At 40.5% G+C, this 22,099-nt stretch overlaps 1 protein-coding gene across 1 annotated transcript in view; it reads right to left on the bottom strand.

Annotated features, from left to right (window-relative positions):
* XRCC5 (X-ray repair cross complementing 5) overlaps positions 1-22,099 on the bottom strand; it is a 91,973-nt gene extending 69,874 nt beyond the window's left edge. The window contains exons 1-9 of the mRNA XM_058532959.1: positions 21,999-22,099; positions 18,222-18,335; positions 15,435-15,618; positions 14,478-14,526; positions 13,374-13,496; positions 10,233-10,424; positions 7,244-7,358; positions 5,633-5,771; positions 2,312-2,424 (exon numbers count right to left, since the gene is read on the bottom strand). Of these exons, the coding sequence (XP_058388942.1) occupies positions 2,312-2,424; positions 5,633-5,771; positions 7,244-7,358; positions 10,233-10,424; positions 13,374-13,496; positions 14,478-14,526; positions 15,435-15,618; positions 18,222-18,335; positions 21,999-22,019 (1,050 nt within the window). The 5' untranslated portion in view covers positions 22,020-22,099. The remainder of the gene's footprint in view (positions 1-2,311; positions 2,425-5,632; positions 5,772-7,243; positions 7,359-10,232; positions 10,425-13,373; positions 13,497-14,477; positions 14,527-15,434; positions 15,619-18,221; positions 18,336-21,998) is intronic.

Here is a 22,099-nt window from a genome sequence, read left to right as displayed (position 1 = left end):
GCCCCTACCTAAGAGGGTTATGATAAGAATTAAATGGGAATTTATATAAAATTCTTAGTATATTGACTAGAATATTATAATCACTCAATAAATGGCAGCTGTTATGACTATCTTCATTGTACCTATCCCAGATTGTACTAAAGATAAAAATAATTAAGAGCTTAAAAACAACAAAAAGTTTATTAAGAAAATAATTCATGACTTAAAAGTTAATTTTAAGCTAATAAAAATCTCATAAAATGGAAAAATGTACTTTTTGTTCAGCTCACTCTTTCTTGGTTATTTAACAGGCCCTGCTCCCACCCTGGCACAGGTGATTTCAATTTTTTGAATCCTGACTTACACTTGCAGGTGCTTTAGATAGGTCTTCTCTGCCTGTCTCGAATTAGGCAGACCCGCTTCCCAACAGGCCAGTTTCTACAAACAGGTCTGAATGAAGGTTCTATTTCACTGAAGAGACTCATAAGCACTGCCATTAATAACCATAAGTTTTAAGTTTATATACCTCCCAAAGTCAATAATTTTATTTTTAAGAAAAGCGTATTTATTGTAATTTGTTAGAGAATTGTTAGACTCTCAACTTCCAAAAAGTATTTCTTTTCACCATTAAAATCATATCGACTTTAAGTAAATATTCCCAATTTTCGGCTTATGAGTCTTAAAAATGTATCTAGCAGTATGTGCATATCATGAAAAACACTCTCCCTAACCTCAATGAGTTATTCTGACACTGAATGACACAGGGACTATATGCTAGAGCAACGTGAAGTTCAAATCCAGTATACTGGGTAATATTTATTTTTATTATAATTCTCATTTGAGTTCTTCTGGAACCAACAAAAATCTCTTCATTTCAATAGAGCCTGAAAAGATACACTTTATACTTATTCATTCTCTTTGGTTGCCAACATCAAGAACATTTCATCTAAGATCTCTGGGAATCTTTAATAAGCCTTTCTCGATAGTATATGGTATCTCATGGCCTTCAGTGAATTAGTGCACTACCCATTGTGTCTATTTTGTGTATCTCTGCATTGCTGTCTAAAACACATATGACTTACAGACAAGTTTCACTTCCTAGACCTCTTCATTGGGCAGGGAGAAGAAGGGTGACTGGCATAAATCAATGATATTCTAAGAGGTCTATGGTCATTCAAACCCCAATTAGACCTTCCTTCCTATAAAACACTCCATTATGCAATCACGAGCCACACAATGACGTTTTGGTCAAGGATGGACTGTGTATACGACGGTGCTCCCCTAAGATTAGTACCATACAGCCTAGGTGTGTAGTAGGCCATCTGGGCTTGTGTAAACACTCTCTATAACATTCACACAATGACGAAATCGCCAACGATGCGTTTCTCAGAACATATCCCTGTTGTTAAGTGATGCATGACTGTACAGGCGTACCTTGTTTTATTGTGCTTCGCTTTAATTGCACTTCTCAGATATTGCATTTTTTACAAGATCCTCCACGAGCAAAAAGTTTATGACTTGCTGAAGGCTCAGATGGTTAGCATTTTTTAGCAATAAAGTATTTTTTATTTTTTTTTTTATTTTTATTTTTTTGTGAGGAAGATTAGCCCTGAGCTAACATCCGACGTCAATCCTCCTCTTTTTGCTGAGGAAGATTGGCCCTGGACTAACATCTGTGCCCATCTTCCTCTACTTTATATGGGATGCCACCACAGCATGGCTTGACAAGCAGTGCGTAGGTCTGCACCAGGGATCTGAACCTGCAAACCCCGAGCCACCAAAGTGGAGTGAGAGCACTTAACCCCTACGCCACTGGGCCAGCCCCAAAGTATTTTTTAATTAATGTATGTATATTGTTTTTTAGATGTAATGCTATTGCACACTTAGAAGACTACAGTATAGTGTAAATATAACTTGTATATGAACTGGGAAACCAAAAAATTTGTGTGACACTGCTTTATTGCAATGGTCTGGAACAGAACCAGCAATATCTCCAAGGCATGCCTGTACATAAGTTTAGAGAAAGCCATATGATAGCAAAGAACTTGATGCTGTTTCTTTAAGGCTACTATGAGCTATGACTGACAACAAAGCTAAGAAGTGACCTTTAATTCAATCCATTCTTCTGATCCACGCTGACTTCTCTACACCTTGGTTTTTCTCTTCAAAAATCAAAGACAGCAACACTAATCTCTAGACTACATTTTAGAAAAAACAGAAGTGAAATAAATATATATTATAAATAAAAGGCACTCAAAAGCGTACCACCTCAAATAATAACAAGGAAAAAGCTCATTTATTTTGTTTACAATTAGTAGAATAAGTGCTGTACCTGCGAAGATCTACAAAATCCCAAAACAGAGAAGCACTTCCCCTCCGATTTATATTTCATTTGTTCCTCATCCACTTTGGAGAAAGGAATGATATCACTCCCATAGCGGTACCCTAGAGAACAAGAGAAGAGCATCCGTTAGGCATATGGGGCCTCATCTGATACAAGCTGAAATTAGCCCGATGCGTACGTTAACCACACATGCACGCTCCGGATCAAGCCTCCACACACTATTCCCTGGAATCAAATTACTGCCCCTAGTGATCAATGGGGAAAAAGCAGCAGCAGATACACAAACAACATAGACGATACAGAGACGATTAACATCTAATTACATCTTTTAAGTGGCATATTCTGTAATCCAGTTATTTTAAGATTATCCAGCCCAGAAAAAAGAATGTAGGAAATGCGATGTACTAGTTATCCTCCAAAGATAAACCATGGTTGACTAAAGTACAATCATGATTTGTAAACATAAGAAGAAGAGCACATTTATTCAGAAAACTGGAGACCCACAGAGAAAAATGCCCATAGGAAATTTTCAGAACAAAATGTTCTCAAAAATGCATGCTGGAGATAAACAAATGCCTAATGGAAGAAGCCAAAATTCTTCTATTTAGAAACATGCAATTGATAAAGTTGGATATTTTTCTGCATTTAAATTTATTTTATTTCTGAGACTGGACTATGTTTTTTCTTTTTAATTACTTAGGTTATTCATAAAAATACAGGCTCTTGGCTTCTTAAAAAAAACACCAACCCTGTTCCAGGGCCTCTGCTCTATGGGAGGTCATGCCCTTTCAATATACAATGTTTGGCGGGGAGAAGAATCATCAAAATTCAAGGATTCTGATCTTGGGTAAATGGAAAGGAAAAGCACACGCACCTTTACTCCAAGAAACAAAGAAACTTGTCTGTTTGCGGGCAGATTCTGTCATCTAGTGTTTGTTCCTGTTAATCTGTTGATGTCATGTATTTAATTTAAAAGAAACATTTCTATTTTCATATTATGTCTTTTTAAAAAATTCCAACAAAAAATTAACAGGGAAATATATGGCACATGGTTATCAGTGGTATCTAAACCAAATGTTTTTTCTAACTTGTCTCTGTCATAAGACATCTGCCTACTTGAAGCATTTAACAGTAACTTGAAAATTCTAATTAAAACTGTCTTGTGCTTTTGGGTACAGCTATTTAAAGGACAAATCAATAACTTTAATTTTTGTACATGGCAAAAAGTACAGAATAGACTACAACATAAAGCCATACTCCCTGCCTGGATGTACTAGTCCCTCTGTCTGAGATGAGAGGGTAGAGAGTGGAGGCCAGGCAAAGGATGCATGTGGGTACCTGCGGAAAGGGAAGAGAGAACAGCTGCCCATCTATGCTCTTTGAACTCAACAATTTTTAACTCTTCCCTCTCCATTGCTCCATCAATAAATTTCCTTTTTGCCTAAGATAACCAGAGCTGCTTTCTTTGCTTGCAACCAAAAGAACTCATCTCTTCAACCAAAAGAACTCAGCACACTCATCTCTAGTCCCTTCTCCTTCCGATCCACCCTACACCCAGCTGTCTTACTAATCTTCCTAAATCACAGTCCAGTGACACTCTGCTCCTCAAAACTATAATTGGCTTCATGTTGCTTTCAAGATGAAGCACGGACTCTTCAGCCTATCATTCAAAGCCCTTCCTAATTCAGAACAGTGTGTAAGAACACAGACTCTGAGGTAGGACAGCCCTGGGTTCAAGTCTGCTAGTTGTTAGCTGTGTGACTTTGAACACATTAAAGAATGTCTTCCGGCCTCAATTCCCTCACCTGTAAAATGGAAACAGCAAGAGCACCTGCTTCATCACATTGCTGTGAAGATTCAAAGAAAAATACAGATTGTCTATTAGACGCTACCCTCACGTACAATCTGTATATCCCCAACACACCAACCCAACTACCTGCGATCACAGAGAAGGCCTTTCTGTTCCTGCTCTTACGCCTTTCATCACGCTCTTCTTCCTACTATGGGTGAGTCACTATACTAGCATCAAATCATTAGCAAGTGATAGAGCCATGATTCTAATCCAGGTCTGACTCCAAAATTCATGTTCTTAATTATACTATACTACCGAACTGAATTAAAGAATTAGTAGAGATCATGGGTATTATTTACATTCTACACATAATCCATCAAGAGAAAGAAAGGAACCATAACCACCACCACCTTCAACCACTCCCCTCGCCACCCTACAACACGTACAAATATACACACACACTGTGATACAGTGCCACAGGTGAAAGGAACTTTTTTCAAGGTTTGCTAATTAAAACTATACTTGGTAGCACATAGTCTGGCAATAAATTTATATAAAGATCCTTGTTTCTGGGGCCGGCCCTGTGGCCTAGCGGTTAAGTGCACGCGCTCCGCTACTGGCAGCCCGGGTTTGGATCCCGGGCGTGCACCAATGCACCGCTTCTCCGGCCATGCTGAGGCCGTGGCCCACATACAGCAACTAGAAGGATGTGCAACTATGACATACAACTATCTACTGGGGCTTTGGGGAGAAAAGGGGAAAAAAAGGAGGAGGATTGGCAATAGATGTTAGCTCAGGGCCAGTCTTCCTCAGCAAAAAGAGGAGGATTAGCATGGATATTAGCTCAGGGCTGATCTTCCTCACAAAAAAAAAAAAAAAAGATCCTTATTTCTATCTTAACCATCATTTGGTATCTCGTAATTCCAGCTCTTGAACATTCAGACACTCAGTTTCTAAGCTGTCTAGTGAGACGCTATCTAGACACTATACAGACCAAATGAGTACAACGTGTGAAGTACCACTTTAAAGCTCCTAGTGAACATACAGCAATATAACAAACACAAATGATTTTTTCTTATCTCGTAAATTATCTTAAGAGAGCATATCTGGCAGGATATAAGACCAAAAACGGGCACTCAGAAAAATAATCACCATGGAAGTCAAAAATAAAATAGAGCAAATAAAACACTTGCTTCAGCCACATGAAGATAAGCATTCTCCTAGGTAGTGAGTTTCAAACGTTAAAACAAACCCCAGTGTGAAGTCCTCTCACTTGAGACATTTATGCCCCTGTGAGATGGAGCACCCAAGAGCACTCCTGGGGACCACCCTGCCTAAGACCCAGCAGATGAGCTAAGGACTCAGTGTCTCATGACCCTCCAACAGTTGTGTCTCTACAACTCAACAGTTGTGTCTCTACAACTCAGGAAAATGTCTCTACACAAATCCCAGCCTGCCTCACGTCACCTTGAAGAAAATCCCTTTTTGGCAAAAGTAAAAACTCCTTATTGGCATACCCTGAATGGTATCTTCTCTTGGAACTTCAGTTTCATCATCGTCATTCAAGCAATAAACCGTTTCTTTTTGTATATCTTCTTTTTGTAGGGTTCTTGCATCCACAACTGTCCAAGACTTTTTAACTTTCTCCTGTACCATCTTATTTCCAAAAGAAAAATAAAGGGAAAACAAGGAAAGCTAGGATTCCAATTGATAAAAGATGCAAATCTAATACATTCTCTGCTTTACAGAAAAAAATCCAGAACAAGTCCCCTAGCTAAACTGTTTTGTTTGCTCTTGCCTATTGTGAAAACTTCAGTTGATTTCATAACTCTTTCGACATTTCATTTTTTCCCCCAGGTAAGCCACAGATAAAAATTAATATTTGTAGGGGCCGGTCCGGTGGCGTAGCGGTTAAGTGTGCGTGCTCTGCTTTGGCGGCCCAGGATTCAGATCCCAGGCACACACCAACGCACCGCTTGTCAAGCCATCCTGTGGAGGCGTCCCATATAAAGGGGAGGAAGAAGGGCATGGATGTTAGCCCAGGCCCAGTCTTCCTCGGCAAAAAGAGGAGGATTGGCAACAGATGTTAGCTCAGGCTGATCTTCCTCACAAAAAAATAAAATAAAATAAATTAATATTTGTATATATTCAAACACTTTCTATTCAAAACCCTCAAACTGTCTAATAAAAGATGACTATACATTGTGTTATCAGTTTTCCAATTCGGAAGAAAAGGAGAGCAGTCTATAAGTAGTCAGAAATCAATAATAAAATTTGAAAAGAAAACTAGAAAAAAGAAGAAGGGAGGAGACTGTATTCTCATTCCTAGGGACAATATTCCAGGCCTTGACGGAACCTAAAATAAATAAGTACCTCCAAGGTGTTCATGGATGTAGAATGTGTTTTGGAATTAAGTCCTTGAATATACAAAAAACACTGGAATATATGAAAACATGTTTTTGTATATTTTGTATATTTAAATGTTTTTATATATTTATTTTGTATATTTAAAGAAAACAGGCAAGGAGGGTCACATGTGGAGGCATGGATCAGAAACTTATACTCAAACTGGAATTTCATTAAATTACCAAAAGCACCTCATTTTTGAAAGTGTCTATTATGTACAAATGTATATATATCACAAAAGGCAATTTCATAGTAACAAATCAACATTTCTTGATACTTTATAGATGCTGTTACTACCAGATCATTAATCACTGAATCAGGTGACTAAGTTTTCAAAACTCTGAACTTCCTAACTCTGGTGTACATCTATATTTCTGCTATGACACTACAAGGACACAACTTAATGCATTCCATTTTCTTTGTTTAAAAAAAAAAAGAGAGAGCAAGAGAAAGGCCTGGGATTCATGATTAACAATCAATTATCAGTGCAGAGAAAGAGAAAGAAGAGGGAATCAACCTCTATTATAAACAACTCTTAAAACTGCCTTTCCTAGCATGCCTTTTACATAAAAGCTGAATAGAGATGAAAATGAACAGGGAGAGCAGTTAGAGAAGCAGCAATTATGGTACTGAATAACCCACACATGAATTGTCAGTTCCTCATATAAGCACATTCGTCTGCCTGGTAACATTTCTTTAAAAAAGGTGCAGCTACCACTTACCGATTTATAAGCCACAATCTTTATAGATAAATTGGATCCGAGGGTCAGTTGACAGGGCCAGGCCATGGAATTTCTCTCAATTTTCTTAAAGACACGCAGTTGTCTCAGACTCTCACTTAATAAAGAAAAATGTAAAATAAAAGCAACAATTTTAAAATGTTAACTTGTGCTGGATGATGCGCTTAGTTTTCTAGAATGAGAAGTGAGCTGTTGTTGATCATAAAGAGAGGAACAGCAGGGGATGGCAGGAAAGTGACAGCCAGAAGTTGGGAGAGAGCCAGGATACAAGTGAGTTGGCTTAGAAGGAAGGAGCTGAATTACTTTACTGACAGGTAAAAACGAACATCTCCATCTTCCCCTATACAATCTTTTCTTTCACCTCAGCCAGTTGTTCTTAACATTTTTTTCAGGACCAAGGACATTTTGAAGATATGATAAAAGCATATTCATAAATTAGTTTGAACACAATATAAAGGGTTCACTAACTCGCTGAAAACCATGGACCTGAGGATAAGAACCCCTGCTCTAGGATATCAAAGGGTGGCCACCATCCTATAACATCACTGCTTACAACTCTACAATGCTTTAGTTAATTCCAATTCTCTCCATTATATGCACATAATGGAGAGAGTTCAATGAAGACTCTCCAGCGGATAAAGGAACTTAGCAGTCCATATTGAGTCTTAAGGTCAAGCAGATAACGCTAGGTTTCTGACTGGCGAGGCGGGGACTGAGGAGGTAGCAAACACAACGGAGTGTACTACCTCATTTGAACAGAAGTCAAGATCAATTCTATTTTATCTGGCCCCTAATCAAACACAACAGAGAAGATTATAGGAGACAGGTGGAATTCGTGGTATTCACTAAAATAAAGAACATAGGAATTAATGACCAAACACATTCAAAGCATACAGTCCAGACTATGACTGATCCCCTTACTATACATGAAAAACATCTAGAAAGAGGTAAAGAGAATTATATGACATTATCCAGAGTTATGGACAAAGAGGCCTCAAGAGACTCAGAAATAATTCACAACAAACAGTAGATAGTCTACCTGACACCCTACTTCCAAAGCTTATGGTACACCTTGGCTCTGGATTTGTTGGGGAATGAATGGGTCTGAACCAGGTCTAACCTGTCTCATAAGACATTACTACTTTAAGTATGAGTCACATCTAAAACCATCATGAGGTTTGGATTCTGTTCGAAGGGAAGTTCTAAAGACCAGCATCTAATAGGTAACATCTGAGAACAACTGGATCAATTCTGCAATAGATGTGAACCTTCCAACCTTTGGTTCCACGCCTGGGAACCAAACCCAGGCCACCGAAGCAGAATGCCGAACTTGAACCACTAGGCCGTCAGAGCTGGCTCAGAAATGTTCTATTTCTAAGCGTGCCTGTCCAAGAGGCTATTGAGCACTTGAAATTTGGCTAGTGTGACTGAGGGACTAAATTTTTAATTTTACTTAATTTTAATGAACTTAAATTTAAGTAGCTACATGTGGATAATGGCCACTATATTGGATGGCAAACTTCTGGTCCACACCTTCACGGCAGACCTAAAATCAAAGTAGCTTCAAATTGCTGGGACAATACGTAGTAATTTCCTTGCTTGCTGTGCTATAGGAAAACAGACTTTTTTAACAGTAATTTGTATTGGCCTATAATTTTTCTTTCTGACATCATGCTGAATATGTTAACTTAAGCCACATATCCCCACATTAGAGCAAGTCGTGTCCAAATTTGAAAGAGAAATAACTTAGGAACACATATTTGCACATATTACGATTAGAACACAGATTATGACAAGAAACATCACTTTACAGGATTCCTCACCGATTCCTTTGCCAATCCCTTGGGAAATTACAACTCAATTTCTGTAATTGCCATTTACCTATAATTTTTCAAGGGTGTGTGTACTTAGAAAATCAGGATGCATTGCTTGTCAATTATAGCTCACCAGAAATATTTAAAAATTGTGGTTTAGAAAAAAAATAAGAGTAGATATACACTGTTTACTACTCAAAAAAAACCCTAATTGTTGAACCTTTACTTCAGTTAAGAATTCTGCTTAAAATATCTGTATTTTGTGTATTTATTGATAAACTGGAATGAATTCGCGAATAGCAAGTGGTATTATCCCTGAACATTTGAAACTACACAAGTGATACTTTGTGGTCTTCTACTTCCACTTTTACCAAATCAGGCCGCTCAAACACATACTGTTCTAGATGCTACTGCCCTCTCTCGGGTTCTTTGCTCTAAATAAGTGTATGTCCAATTCCAACCAAGAATAACACAAATAAAGGGACAGTCTCTCCTATGGTCTCTAACTGGATGGCTGAAAAAAGCAGTCTGCTTTATTGTTATATGGTACTTCAGAGATTTCCCATTTCTTAAATCATTTTGCCTTTACAAGACCCACATAAAATAAGTAGGTTATAAATTCTTTACATTTTTTTTTAATTGTTGTTGTTTTTTGCTTGACCAAACTATTTTGTGACCAAAAGTTTTTTAAAAAATCACTATACCACAGTATAGTGCCTCCTAAAAGCTAAGTCAAAGGATAAGAGGATACTGAGTAGCGCAGATCTGACACCACTTTTTATAATTAAGAATGTTTTTAGTAGGTGTATGAAAAGGCAGGACTCAAGAAATGTGCCCCAAGCCTGGCATAAAGAAATCTACTAACTCATCTTTTATATTTTGATTTATTAAATCTTTTGTGATACCTATATATTTCCAAACTTCACTGACACACTCCTGGAAACAAACAAGAAATCTTGTGCCAACCACACAAACTTAAAAAAAAGGGATTAGGGGCTGGTGTGCCATTTCGTTAATAAAAATCAGAATATTTATTAAAGAATAACTGCTAATTCAAGAGTGGCCCACAACAAGAAAAACATTAGGGAGCCCTCTGATCAAAAGAGAAATTTATATGGGTACAACTGAAAATTGTAATCAATGCTTTCACTTCTTACCTGAAGGAATAAATTTCATCCAGCCCATCTTCACCTTCTAAAGACATCATCACCTTTTTCACCATCCGAATACCTTCTTTCTGCTGCTCAGTAATTCCTTTTAGAGGAAAGGAAAGTCCATGGTGGTCTGAGCCCAAGTTGCCATCTCCTCTGTCCACAGTTCCATCTTCCTTGCCAATTGGGAAAGGCAAACTATCAAGAAAAGATCAGCAATAGTTAAGAAGACAAGCTCTGAAGCCAAATTACAAACCGGGTTCCAATCCTGTGACTGTCACTCTCTAGCTGTGAGAAAATGGGCAGGTCACTCGACTTCTCCGAGCTTCAAATTTCTCCATCAACGGCACTTATCTACCTTAGCCAACAGTCTATCCATTTCAAGTAACTGAAGCCTCTCTGATTTGGTAAAAGGGGGGGATTTACTGGCTTATATAAGCAAATAATTGCAAGGGCAGGGTTGCACATGGCCTCACGATGACCAGACCCAGAATCTCAGACACCACAAGGACCATCTGACCCTCACGCTCCATCTCCACATCTCATCTTCATCTGCCTCTGTGCTGGCTTCCCTCTGACCTGCGTCCTCCACCTCACCTCTGCCCAACTCTCCTACCCAAGAGGGACTGAGTGCTTAACCATCCGCTCTCAAATGCAAACAAACCAGGAATCAGCGAGAGGCTGGGGGCCAGATCTGGAAGATGTCAGCCCTCACTCAGGCCTTGAGGTTAAAGTTTAGGAAGGAATGCTTCCTGGAAAAAGGCTGGGTGACATTCTAGGCAGACAAAAATAAACAAATAAATGCCCATTAATGATCCCTCAAGGTTATTATAAAGATTACATAAGAGAATGTGTATAAAACACTTAAAACTCAAATAACGTTACTATTATTGTAGATATAGAATTCCTAATCAGAAATCAGTTAATTCATAGAAATCAGTAAAAACCAATTTTGTTCTTGTGTTTTCTCCAATTGTTTGACTGAAATGCGACTAAAACTAGATTGGGATTACCAGTCATGGGAATATTCAATAATCAATACACAAACTGAAAAATAAACCAACCAAACACATTCTATGATAATACTACACGGCACTTTATACACGCTTTCACGTTAACAATTGCATTTAATCCTTATATATTAGGTGGATGGAAATTTCTACCTCTATTTTCTAAAAAGAAACTCGAGCTACCGAGACAGAATAATTTGGCCAAAGTCACACAGCTTCTAAGTGATGGAGCCTCAGACATCTGACTGAAAGGGCAAGTTCTTTCCACTGTAGCATATCACCTTACTTTGCCCCTGGAAACCTAAACAACCTTACTTTGCCCCGTGAATTCAGTAATCTTTTCAGTTCACTCAACATTATCTGTTCGTCACCCCTACATAGATGGTTATTTTTAAACCAATTTCTCTATCGTTTTATTCGCTGTAGTTAAAATAGGGCTTCCTGTTTACATTTTTTATACATACTCTTAGCATGACAGATTTGCATGTCCTGCATTACCTATCAGATAAAGAGCTTCCAGAAAACAGAGTATGGCACATAGGGTTTGCATCAGGTTATTGCTGTTTCCATAACATCGACCAGGAAGAAGGTAAGAATTACAAGAAAATGAAGAGTCAGGAAGTTATTCGGGAAAAAGAAGTTACAGTAACAGTTCTTTCTACCCTGCACTAGACCAGAAATAAACTTTCTCAGTAGTCAGAAGAAGAAACTAAAAATTAGATCCAAGCCTGCTCAGAACACAGTGCTTCTTGGGCCCGCTGGTATTTTTTTAGTCCAACTAGAACCACCAGTCATAATGGGATACACCAAACAACAAAACCCAAAAACTCTACTTTGTATGCTGGAGGTTTATACACAGGAAGAAAGCATATTACCCAAGAAAAAAATACAACCGGTCAAATAACAAGCAAGCAGAAGAAAAGGGTACGTTTCCTCTTCAGCACGCTTTACAGCATTGCCCATAACAAAAAAAAAGTAGCTCTTTCCAATGACATTGACAGAGGTGCAGTATGCTTCAACCACGGAAAGGCGTCCTGAGATTAAGAACAGGGAACAGAAGACGAGCTGGGCTTTTGAAGTGTGAGAAAACCTCAACTCAATCAGAAGAGAAGTGTCACTTTAAAAGCACTTAATTTCTCTGAAGTACCCTCTTAACAAGTACCAGTTTGATGGGTTATTCTGAACTACTTTTCTACAATTCTACAGAAAGTAGATGCCCCTCAGCAGTCTTAAGAGGTACATAACATGCAAGAAAGGTTCTGAATTCCCCCTGGCAGACATTTTAAAGACACCAAAGGCTTACCACTCTGAGCTGGAGGTTTCTTAGCATAGCTATCAATCGGAAAAATGAGTGTCCCCAGAAGACTAATAATTCAACATCCTATACCATCACTCTGCTTTCACCAAAAATGGCACAGAAAAAATAGGTTTCAGACACAGCAGGAAGGATTAGTGTAGTGAAAAGAACTTTCTGTTGAGAATATAAGATAAAGAAAGTAAATGCCTAGAGGGGAAATTCAAGTGATTGAGGGAGGAGGGACTTTGCCCCCAACAAATTATGACATACATTTTCCCCCTAAATGTGTGTATCTCATCTCTAAATAAACATAAGCAAATTACATTTTACATATGTGTGTATATCCTTTAGATCTGAAAAAGAGTTAAAAATAAGCATTATGTGTGTTTAAAGTGATTCCCAAGGTGACATTCCTCTCTACCCTAAAAACACCTACTGTCTATAAGACAATCCTTGAGAGCTGTTTAAGAAAAGACACCGTCAATCTGGTAATTGGGTAAAGTCCTCTATGGAGGCAGGGGATGAACTGAATGTCCTCAAGACTCCTCTTATTCCTCAATTCTTTGAGTCCAAGAAGAGTGAACAGACAAACGATCTGCTGCTGAGCTAAATTCCTGTGTTTCACTGTGACTTTCATCCCCTTATCAGCAAAACTCAGAAGAGCTCCTGGAACACAGAGAGTCACCAGTGAGGGTTGGCTGAGGGCAGTCATCTGACAGATTCCAACTTAGCAGGCAGAGAAGACTCCTGGGAACCACGTGCTCTATCTATCAAGGGGCCCCACTCACTGTGTTATGAGAGCACAGGATTTGTCTATAAACATTATTCCTATGGTCTTACAAGAACTGCAGGGAGATACCGGATTTCTTCAAGTTATGAATTATAATATCCAGCTGATCTTTGCTGAAGGGGCTGCTGAGGTCAGTGAACACTTCAATATGTCTCTTTTCAAACTTCTTTCCTCTAAAAGAGAGAGTTATCACGTTAAGAAATTATTCTCCTGAATTATCTCCTACAAATTCAAATGTACTTGGTTAGTGAGCAGAAAGAGGCTAAGGAATGAGCCTAGGTATAGTTAACAAATGTGATTACATTCTAGAAGTCCATGTATTGTTGATGCCCAGCTAAGTTCCTACTAAACACACAATCATCCGGTTATAATTCATACTTTGAACCTCTTGGACAAAATTTCTGAGCATTATGGAAATATCACATCCATGATTTCCTAACTGTAACTTCAGTTAAAGATGTGGTCACTATGATTAAAAAGGACTCCTCTCCAGCCCCTATACAGGCAGAATGTAAACAAGGAATCCTCCCAGTGCACTACAACTTCAGCCTTGCAAGAGTTCACTTTCCAAACACCCTGGTCTGATGCCATTCACAGGGCTGGTGGCAGGATTTTGCAGAGGATGTACAGAGATTGAGAAATAATACAAATTGAGGCCTGAGATTTGAGTGTAAGTGTTTTTGCTAACAGTCAAGGGATTTGCACATGTGTGTATTCAAAGACACACATTATAAAGGCACAGTAATTAAATAAGTAATAAATTAGGAAGCTGGCCAGAGTTACTATGCATCTAATTTCAATAACATATGGACCATACCACTTAGTATTTTTTTTCCTCCCCAAAGGCCCAGTATATAGTTGTATATCATAGTTGTAGAGTTGTAGCTCTTCTATGTGGGACACCACCTCAGCATGGCTTGATGAGTGGTGATTAGGTCTATGACCAGGATCCCAACCGGCGAACCGCGGGGCCGCCGAAGCAGAGGGCGCGAACTTAAACACTACACCACCAGGCCAGGCCCTGTCAAATGTTTTTTTAGCAACGCAAACATGCTGCTTGAATAACAATGAATCACTCAGTGCACTGAATACATCAGCCCATACAATTTTTGCAGAAAGGCTCATTTCCAACTCTCTTCAGCTGAGATACTTACACAGTTTCTTGTTGAATCACATCCATGCACACGATGAGAGCATCCAGGACTCAGCTAGTTAAGGGCAGAAGATATCACCAAACAGTCCCTCTATCCCAAGAACACACAACTTTTTCCCAGTGAAGTCCACAATGCCAGAAACATGGATACTGAGCTGACTACGTGATGATTTAAAAGTACTTGCCCAAGGGCCCTTCTTCCAAAGTTTATGTCACTAACATATATATGCACATATGCTATATATCAAAGAACACATCCTGAAACATATAACTAGGAAAAATAAAATAAACCAAAAGGTAATCTAACATATTCCATTCATTTAACCAAAAATGATGACGTCACTTTACAGTATCTAGAACCCATTTTTGCGATTACAGTCCACTCTTATATGCCAAGTGAGCCATAATGTAGCATTTGTAAGTCACTCCCAGCACAGCAGCACCTCCCGGTGATCAGGGATGGCAGTACCAACTGTTTAGAAAAATGAGTAACCCCTTAAAATCAGAGCACCTGTGGAAGAAACTAGAAATCTCCTAGTTTGGATATCAGTCTGATTTGGGGCACAAAAATATCCTCTGTCCAGCAAAGCAAGGAAAATGCTAATGCTAGACTCTTCTATGTCCAAATATTCTGATCACCACCACTAAATCCTCTGCACATAGCCAATACACACATATACCCCCAGTATCTTCCCCTTCTGATGCCTCCCAACCTCTCAGTATCACTACTGCAGAGAAGAGGCAAGTGACTGGTGGGCCTGGAGTCCAGGCAGCCAACCCAACCTGATAAATCTGATTAATTTCACATTAAATCCTAAAACACATCTTCTCCATGAGCTCAGAGCCAAAAATGTCCATATACTCAGAGCTGAGACTTTTAGAGAGCCTCACCAAACTGGTATGATTCTCCAGATTAAAGGAAATTTTTTAAGAGTCTTCTCTGGCTGAAAAAGGATACAGTCAGCTTGTTGAGAACCTGGTCGGATTTTGCTTTCAATGTCCTCCAGCAAGTCAAAGTCTGGTAGCATCAGGTGTCTGTGCACGGTGATGTGCTGATACTGATCACCACCAGCAAGGGCATTCTCAGTGCCATCTGTACCAAAAAGGACTAACGCAACCTCATCCTTCCTCTCAGCGAACACCTGAAGCAGAAGGTTAGAAGGCTGAAAACCACAGTACCACCTGGAAGCCATTAGATACCTAACCTTCAGGGAGCAAGACAATCACGCCTCCCTATGACAGGCCCCCGGGGCCACTATCAACAACACAGCATCGGGCTAGATGGCCCATGGGACAATGACAATTACTAGGGTCTAAGCAGACTTTTTCATTGACTATAGGTCCCACTTTTCATTTCAGCATAATTTAGGGTCGGGGAATGGGAGGGTGGTTACTGCTCTTGATGACTTCCAGACAAATCAGATTCTAATTCGCAATGAAAACTAATTATGGATAATTCGAAAAGATTTTAGTCTGTCTTTCTGGAATGACTATCCAAGGTTTAAATTTTCCAGAGACTAAAAAAAAAAATTGCTGGTTCATATCCTATATCCCAACAATTTTACTTATAGGTATATACACCATAGAGAAATTCCTGCACACATACACAAGGAGACAACAGACAACAAAGTTCACTTCAGCACAGTTTACAACAGGGCAAAACTGGAAACAAACTAACTACCCATCAACAGAAGAATGCAAAAACACATTACAGAATAGGTATACAATGGACTATTACAACTCAGTAAAGAATGAATAAATTTGTGCAATATTTATAAATATGAATAAATCTCAAAAACATAAGATTGAGAAAAAATAAGTTACAGAAATATATGTACCATATAATAATATTACATATACTTTTGAGAGCTTCATACAATACTAAATATTATTTATGAATATACTTATGTCCAAAAGTATAAAACATGCATGGTAATAACTGAAAATTCTGAAGAAAGGAGGGGAAAAAGGGGAAAAAAGAGGACTGGGAAGGGATACACAAGGGGTTTCCAGTTTATCTGTAATATTTTATTTTGTAAGAAAAAAAGAAAAAGATAACAAAAAAAGAAAAAAAATCAAATGAATATGGTAAAACTGGAGGATTGTATAGAGCTAGACAATGGGAAAATAGCTTTCCATTATACTGTTCTCTGTATCTGTCGCTTTTATGAAACATTTCATAATAAAATATAAAAACAAAAAATAGTATCTTACACAAAAGGAAAAGGCAGTCCGTTCCCACCTACTGACTAATGTAAATCTTTTACATCAGTGGGAAGAACACTGTGTGGAGGAATTCTGTCACACCTCATTTTCGTCTGGTCTGTAGAATTCCCCAGTCTGTTAACAACTCCAGCTACAATTCCCAGTTGTACATGGAAAAAAGCTCCCAGCTGCTGGGTTCAAACATGTCCAGCACACCACCTGGGACAGGCCAGCTAGAATCCTATCTGCCTCCTGGACAAGAATCCATCTTAAGGCCAAGTAATCTTGCTCAACATCAAAACCTGTCAGGAGAGGGGAGAACACTCTGACTGCAGCATGAGACTGGCACCAAGTTTTGTCTCCCAGCCTTCCAGACTCACTCAGATTCCCATGGAAGGGGCAGAGCCAAAAATAAAAACTGAAAGCACTATTTCTCTTCTAAAAAAAAATATATATATATATATACTACATTGGGGCACAGCAGCGCTACTTGAATACAATCAACACAAATTATAATAACCAAGAGTGGGGTCAGAGGCATTCTCTTCTTCTATGACACATTAAGGACGCCAGGATCATTGCAATTTGTTAAAATCCAGGATGACAGGTGGGAGGCAGTAGTGCCCAGTGAATCAAGCAGAACTTCACAGATGCAGCAAAAGTAGCAGTCAGACCAGGTAAAGGGGGCAGAAATCAAGAGGGCAATCTAATCCCGCCCCTCTTGGATGTGAGCTGGCCTTGGCGACTTGCTTGACTAATAGAAAGCAGCAGAATTGACTTTCTGGGATTTTTAAAGCGAGGTCATAAAAAGCCACATAGGCAGGTCTCTTAGAATATCTACTTTTGGGACATTCCTTCTTAGAACCAGCTGCCACACTGAGAATCCCAAGCGACACGGAGAGGCCACAGTGATGGACACTCCAGGTGAGCTCACAGCTACCAGAAGGCATCAACTAACAGCCACGGCAGGGAGCCGTCTGAGACATACGGCCCCGAGAATCCTTCAGATGACTCAGCCCCAGTCACCATCTGAGGCACCTGCAGAAGAGGCCTCATGAGAGAATCACCCAGCTGAGCCACCCCGTCATCCCACAGAACGATGAGAGATGATTTCTTTAAAAATGACATTTAAGACACTAAGTTTTGGGATAGTCTGTTACCAGCAAAAGGTAAGTGGAACAGGCACAAAGAAACTGAAGGACTTGCTCAAGATCATGAGGTTAGTAAATAACATGGCAGAGCAAGGACTCAAACCCTGGCCTTCTGGTTCTAGAGACTGCACTTTATTTAAATATCATATTACATTGCCTCTTGTTTCTGATAAAAACCATAATATCCACGGAGGAGCCAAAATGAGGGAAGGAAAAAATACCAGGCTCTAGAGAGAGCTGGACTTGCACGTGAGTATATGTAAGACTCCTCAAATTCCCAAAAGCACTGAGGCTGGACACTGCAAGGAGGCTGGTCTCTTGCATTACTAAGCGGAGGCATCAGGCAGTTCAACCATGAGTTACAAGCCCAAGGCCAATCCGAAACTTACCTGTCGCTGCACAAACATGGTCACCACCTTCTTTGCTAGTTCAAATGGAGATTCTTCACCAGGAAGGGAGTTACTCATGGTAAAGCCAACATCTATACACAGCACAACAGCTGCCTAGAAACAAAGTCCCAAACAGTATTTAAGAAAATGTTAGTAATGCTCATACGGAAAAATAGAAAAGAAACATGTCCTTTGCTTATTTCACTTCTAGAACTTGTATTGCTATTTCAGGGATGTGTGATAAAGGGAGGGGAAGTGTTCACTATGGAGAAACTTTAAATAGTCCTGATACTTTCCAAAAACTGGAAAGTATCTGCCAGGACAGGAGCATGCTGCAGGTAGCTGCTGCTCCTTTGGCATGAGCCCCAGAATAAAGCCACGGTGAGCAGATCTGAAACAACCTGCAGGCTAAAGCTAAGTCCAGCCCGGCTGAGCCCAAAATACATCAAACTGCAGTTGATCTGCAGACCCACAGCATGAGAACAGATGCTATTGTTGTCAGCCACTGATTTGGGGTGTAGTCTGTAATAAAGTATTTTTGTTGCAATAGGTGACTGCTACAATCCATATATACTGAAATGATACACCCCAACAATCTGAATCAGTTTGTAAACTGGGGATCTGAAAGGAAGACTAAGACACTAAATCTATTCCAGGAGGGGACACAGACATATAAACCAATAATACCAGCACAATGTTCCATGACAGAGGTATGCAGCAGGCACTAAGAGAGCACAGAACAGGGACAGCTACCCAAGACTGGTGGAGGAGACAGAGAAGGGTAGGGAAGCAGAAAAACCTTCCTGGATATGATCTTTGGATGAGTCTTAAAGAATGAGTAGGAGTGAATCATGTGAACAAGGGGAGTTACAGGCAGAGGGGACCACATAAATAAAGATACCAAGTCATTAGATAGCAAACGTGTACATAGGGGACTAAGGAAACAGGCAAACGATAAACTCAAAGTAAAAGGGATATATGTAAAGTTCTACATCTGGCATCCAAAATTTAACTGAACAGGAGTTGGAGGAGACTTGAATTTCAGGGTGGATTATAAAATGAGTCACCAGTGTGACACGGCCATAGCACTACATTCCCCACCCCGTCTCATTCCATCCTCCATAATATTTCAGCTTCTATCAACGATTCAGTGAATTTAAGGAAGGAAAAGAAAAGTCTTATGGTGAAAACAAAACCAGATTAGCAATCTGGAGACCTGGGATCCAGTCCCAGGTCTGGCTTATTACCAATTAGCTCTAAGTCCGTGGGCATGTCACTTCACCTCACTGTTATTCATGGGGGCAGGAAGCAGCTGTTGGGCTAGACGAGATCTAAGGTGTTTGCCAGAGTGAACATTCTTTGACTGAGAGTCTCACCCGTGCTTGTACTGATCAGACCCCACGTGACAAACTCTGCACAGTCCTGAGCATCACATCTGATGAGAAAGACTAATGACAACCGAACATGAAATAAGCAGGCTGGAGAAGGATCTGGAGAACACGTGATGTGAGGAACAGTCAGAAAAAACTGGGTATTTCAGCCAGATGAGAAGATTTAGGGGAACATTATAGTTTCCCCCAAAGACTAAGTTTTTCCCTAGTTTACAAAGAACTGAATGTAATGCACTAAAATTAAGAGATTTCTGGAATAAAGATAGCATGTTTGGAGAAAAGGTGGTAATAAATTATAAAATTCCTTTGAAAGCAATAAATTACATCCCATAGTTTCAATGTCCTGAGCATAAGACTCTAGAAAAACTTACGAGTTCAAAATATGTTGCTGCATTTATTTAATACACGTTCATAAAAGCTACTTTCTGGGGGTTTTTTTTTGGTGAGGAAGATTGGCTCTGAGCTAACATCTGTGCCCATCTTCCTCTATTTTGTATGTAGGATGCCGCCACAGCATGGCTTGATAAGCGGTGCATCCGTCTGCCGGGTTTGAACCTGCAAACCCTGGGCTGGCGAAGCAGAGAGCATGAGCTTAACCACTATGCCACCGGGCTGGCCCCCCACAAGGCCACTTTTGAACCAGAAAACTCTAAGTCAGAGGACTAAAGGTCTTTCACGAGCAATCAGGTATCCAAAAAATGGCATCAAAAGTTTTCACAATGGTAGGGCCGGCCAGGTGGCGGAGGGGTTAAGTGCGCACACCCCGCTTCCGCAGTCCGGGGTTCGCAGGTTCAGATCCAGGCGTGCACCGACGCACCCCTTGTGAAGCCATGCTGCAGTGGTGTCCCATATAAAGTAGAGGAAGATGGGCACCGATGTCAGCCCAGGGCCAATATTCCTCAGAGGAGGAATAAAAGAGGAGGATCAGCACTGGATCTTAGCTCAGGACTGATCTTCCTCACAAAAAAAAAAAAAAAAAAGTTTTCACAATGGAACTCCTTGTCTGGAAGCAGAAGAATGATATATGTAATACTTGAAGGTCCTCTCCGGCAGCAGCAAGAAAACCAGGAAAGAGAACCTGGGCAGCACAGCAACTCTTCATTTATACACTGAAGCAATACAGGCTGTCAGAATTCTGCTGCAAGCCCACCTGCCATAAACAGCTGCTCCACTAGAGGGGCAAAGTTCTCAGCAGCTGAGAGAAGAGGAACAAGGCAGGTGAGTGGCATCATATGTTCATAAGCGTTTTAATCAACATTTCCCAAGGGGAAGTTGAGGGGACTACAGAGGAGTCGCTCAAACACCTATCTTGTTTAGTTTATCTGTATACCAGATGCCTAGTAAAGGGCCTAGCCTTTGAATGGAGAGATGGATGGACGGACGGATGGATGAATGAACAACTGGATGGATGGATACCAGATGCCTAGTAAAGGGCCTAGCCTTTGAATGGAGAGATGGATGGAAGGACGGATGGATGAATGAACAACTGGATGGATGGATGGACACACAGCTGGATGAATGAACAACCTCCGGGAACACACTTCCCTCTAGTGACCCTTCAGAGACAACTACCACTCTCTGCCTATACACAAAAAATCATTTAAAAAATCTACCATCATATCTGTTATTAACCTGGGACACTGAGGGTCATAGATTCCTAGCAGCACAGACATTCTCCAGGGCTCTGAAGGCAGTTAGCCTGGGTTTAAATCTGGGTTCCACCACTAACCGGCTGAGTGCCTTTGGACTAAGCACTTCACTCTCTTTATGCCTCAATTTTATCACCTGTCCACTGGCGTTGCTGTGAAGATTAAATGAGATAAACATAAAGCGTTTAGATCAGTGCCTCACACAGAGTGAGCTTTTCATAAAAAGAAATATTTTATTATTGAGGCAATAATATGACTCTTTACCTTCCAAGGTGACTCCCAGTCCCTCTTTGAAGTTGTATAAGTCTGTGGGTAGGTGCTAATCATGGCTAACTTCCATTCCCATACTGATTTTAATAACCCAGGCTCAGAAGTAATGGAGGAGGTGGTGTTGGGGGCGGCCTGGGATGGAGAGGGGAGGGGAGGGGGAGGCGGGGAGAATGAAGGGGGGGGAGGCGGGGAGAATGAAGGCGGGGGGGAGAGGAAGTGAGAGGACAGCAGGGCCGAGGAGGCGGAGAAGTGGAAGCGGCGAGGCTCAAATTCAGGTCTTTGGACCCCAAATCCCCAGCTTTTCTCCCAGTGCATCCCTCAGTCCCGGCCCTCCTGCTCCGGCCCACCCCCATGATCACTCCCCTCTCTCCACTCCTTGGCACCGCGTGATTCCATGATTCCTGCTCCGGAACCACCCTTTCCGGGTCCCCGGCACCGGCCAGGCCCAAGCCCACGGATCTTTCTACCTTATTCCCGGGCCGCGCCATGTTGCCGGTCCCACGGGCGCCTGTTCCGCGCGGGGACCAGGAGCGCCGCAGCTCAGTTCCGGCGGACTAGCAGCGGGACG

The sequence above is a fragment of the Diceros bicornis genome, chromosome 37 (genome assembly GCF_020826845.1).
Source record: "Diceros bicornis minor isolate mBicDic1 chromosome 37, mDicBic1.mat.cur, whole genome shotgun sequence".
In the NCBI taxonomy this organism is placed as follows: domain Eukaryota; kingdom Metazoa; phylum Chordata; class Mammalia; order Perissodactyla; family Rhinocerotidae; genus Diceros; species Diceros bicornis.
The sequence above is the reverse complement of the archived record's forward strand: the minus strand, read 5'-3'. Positions and strand labels throughout refer to the sequence as shown.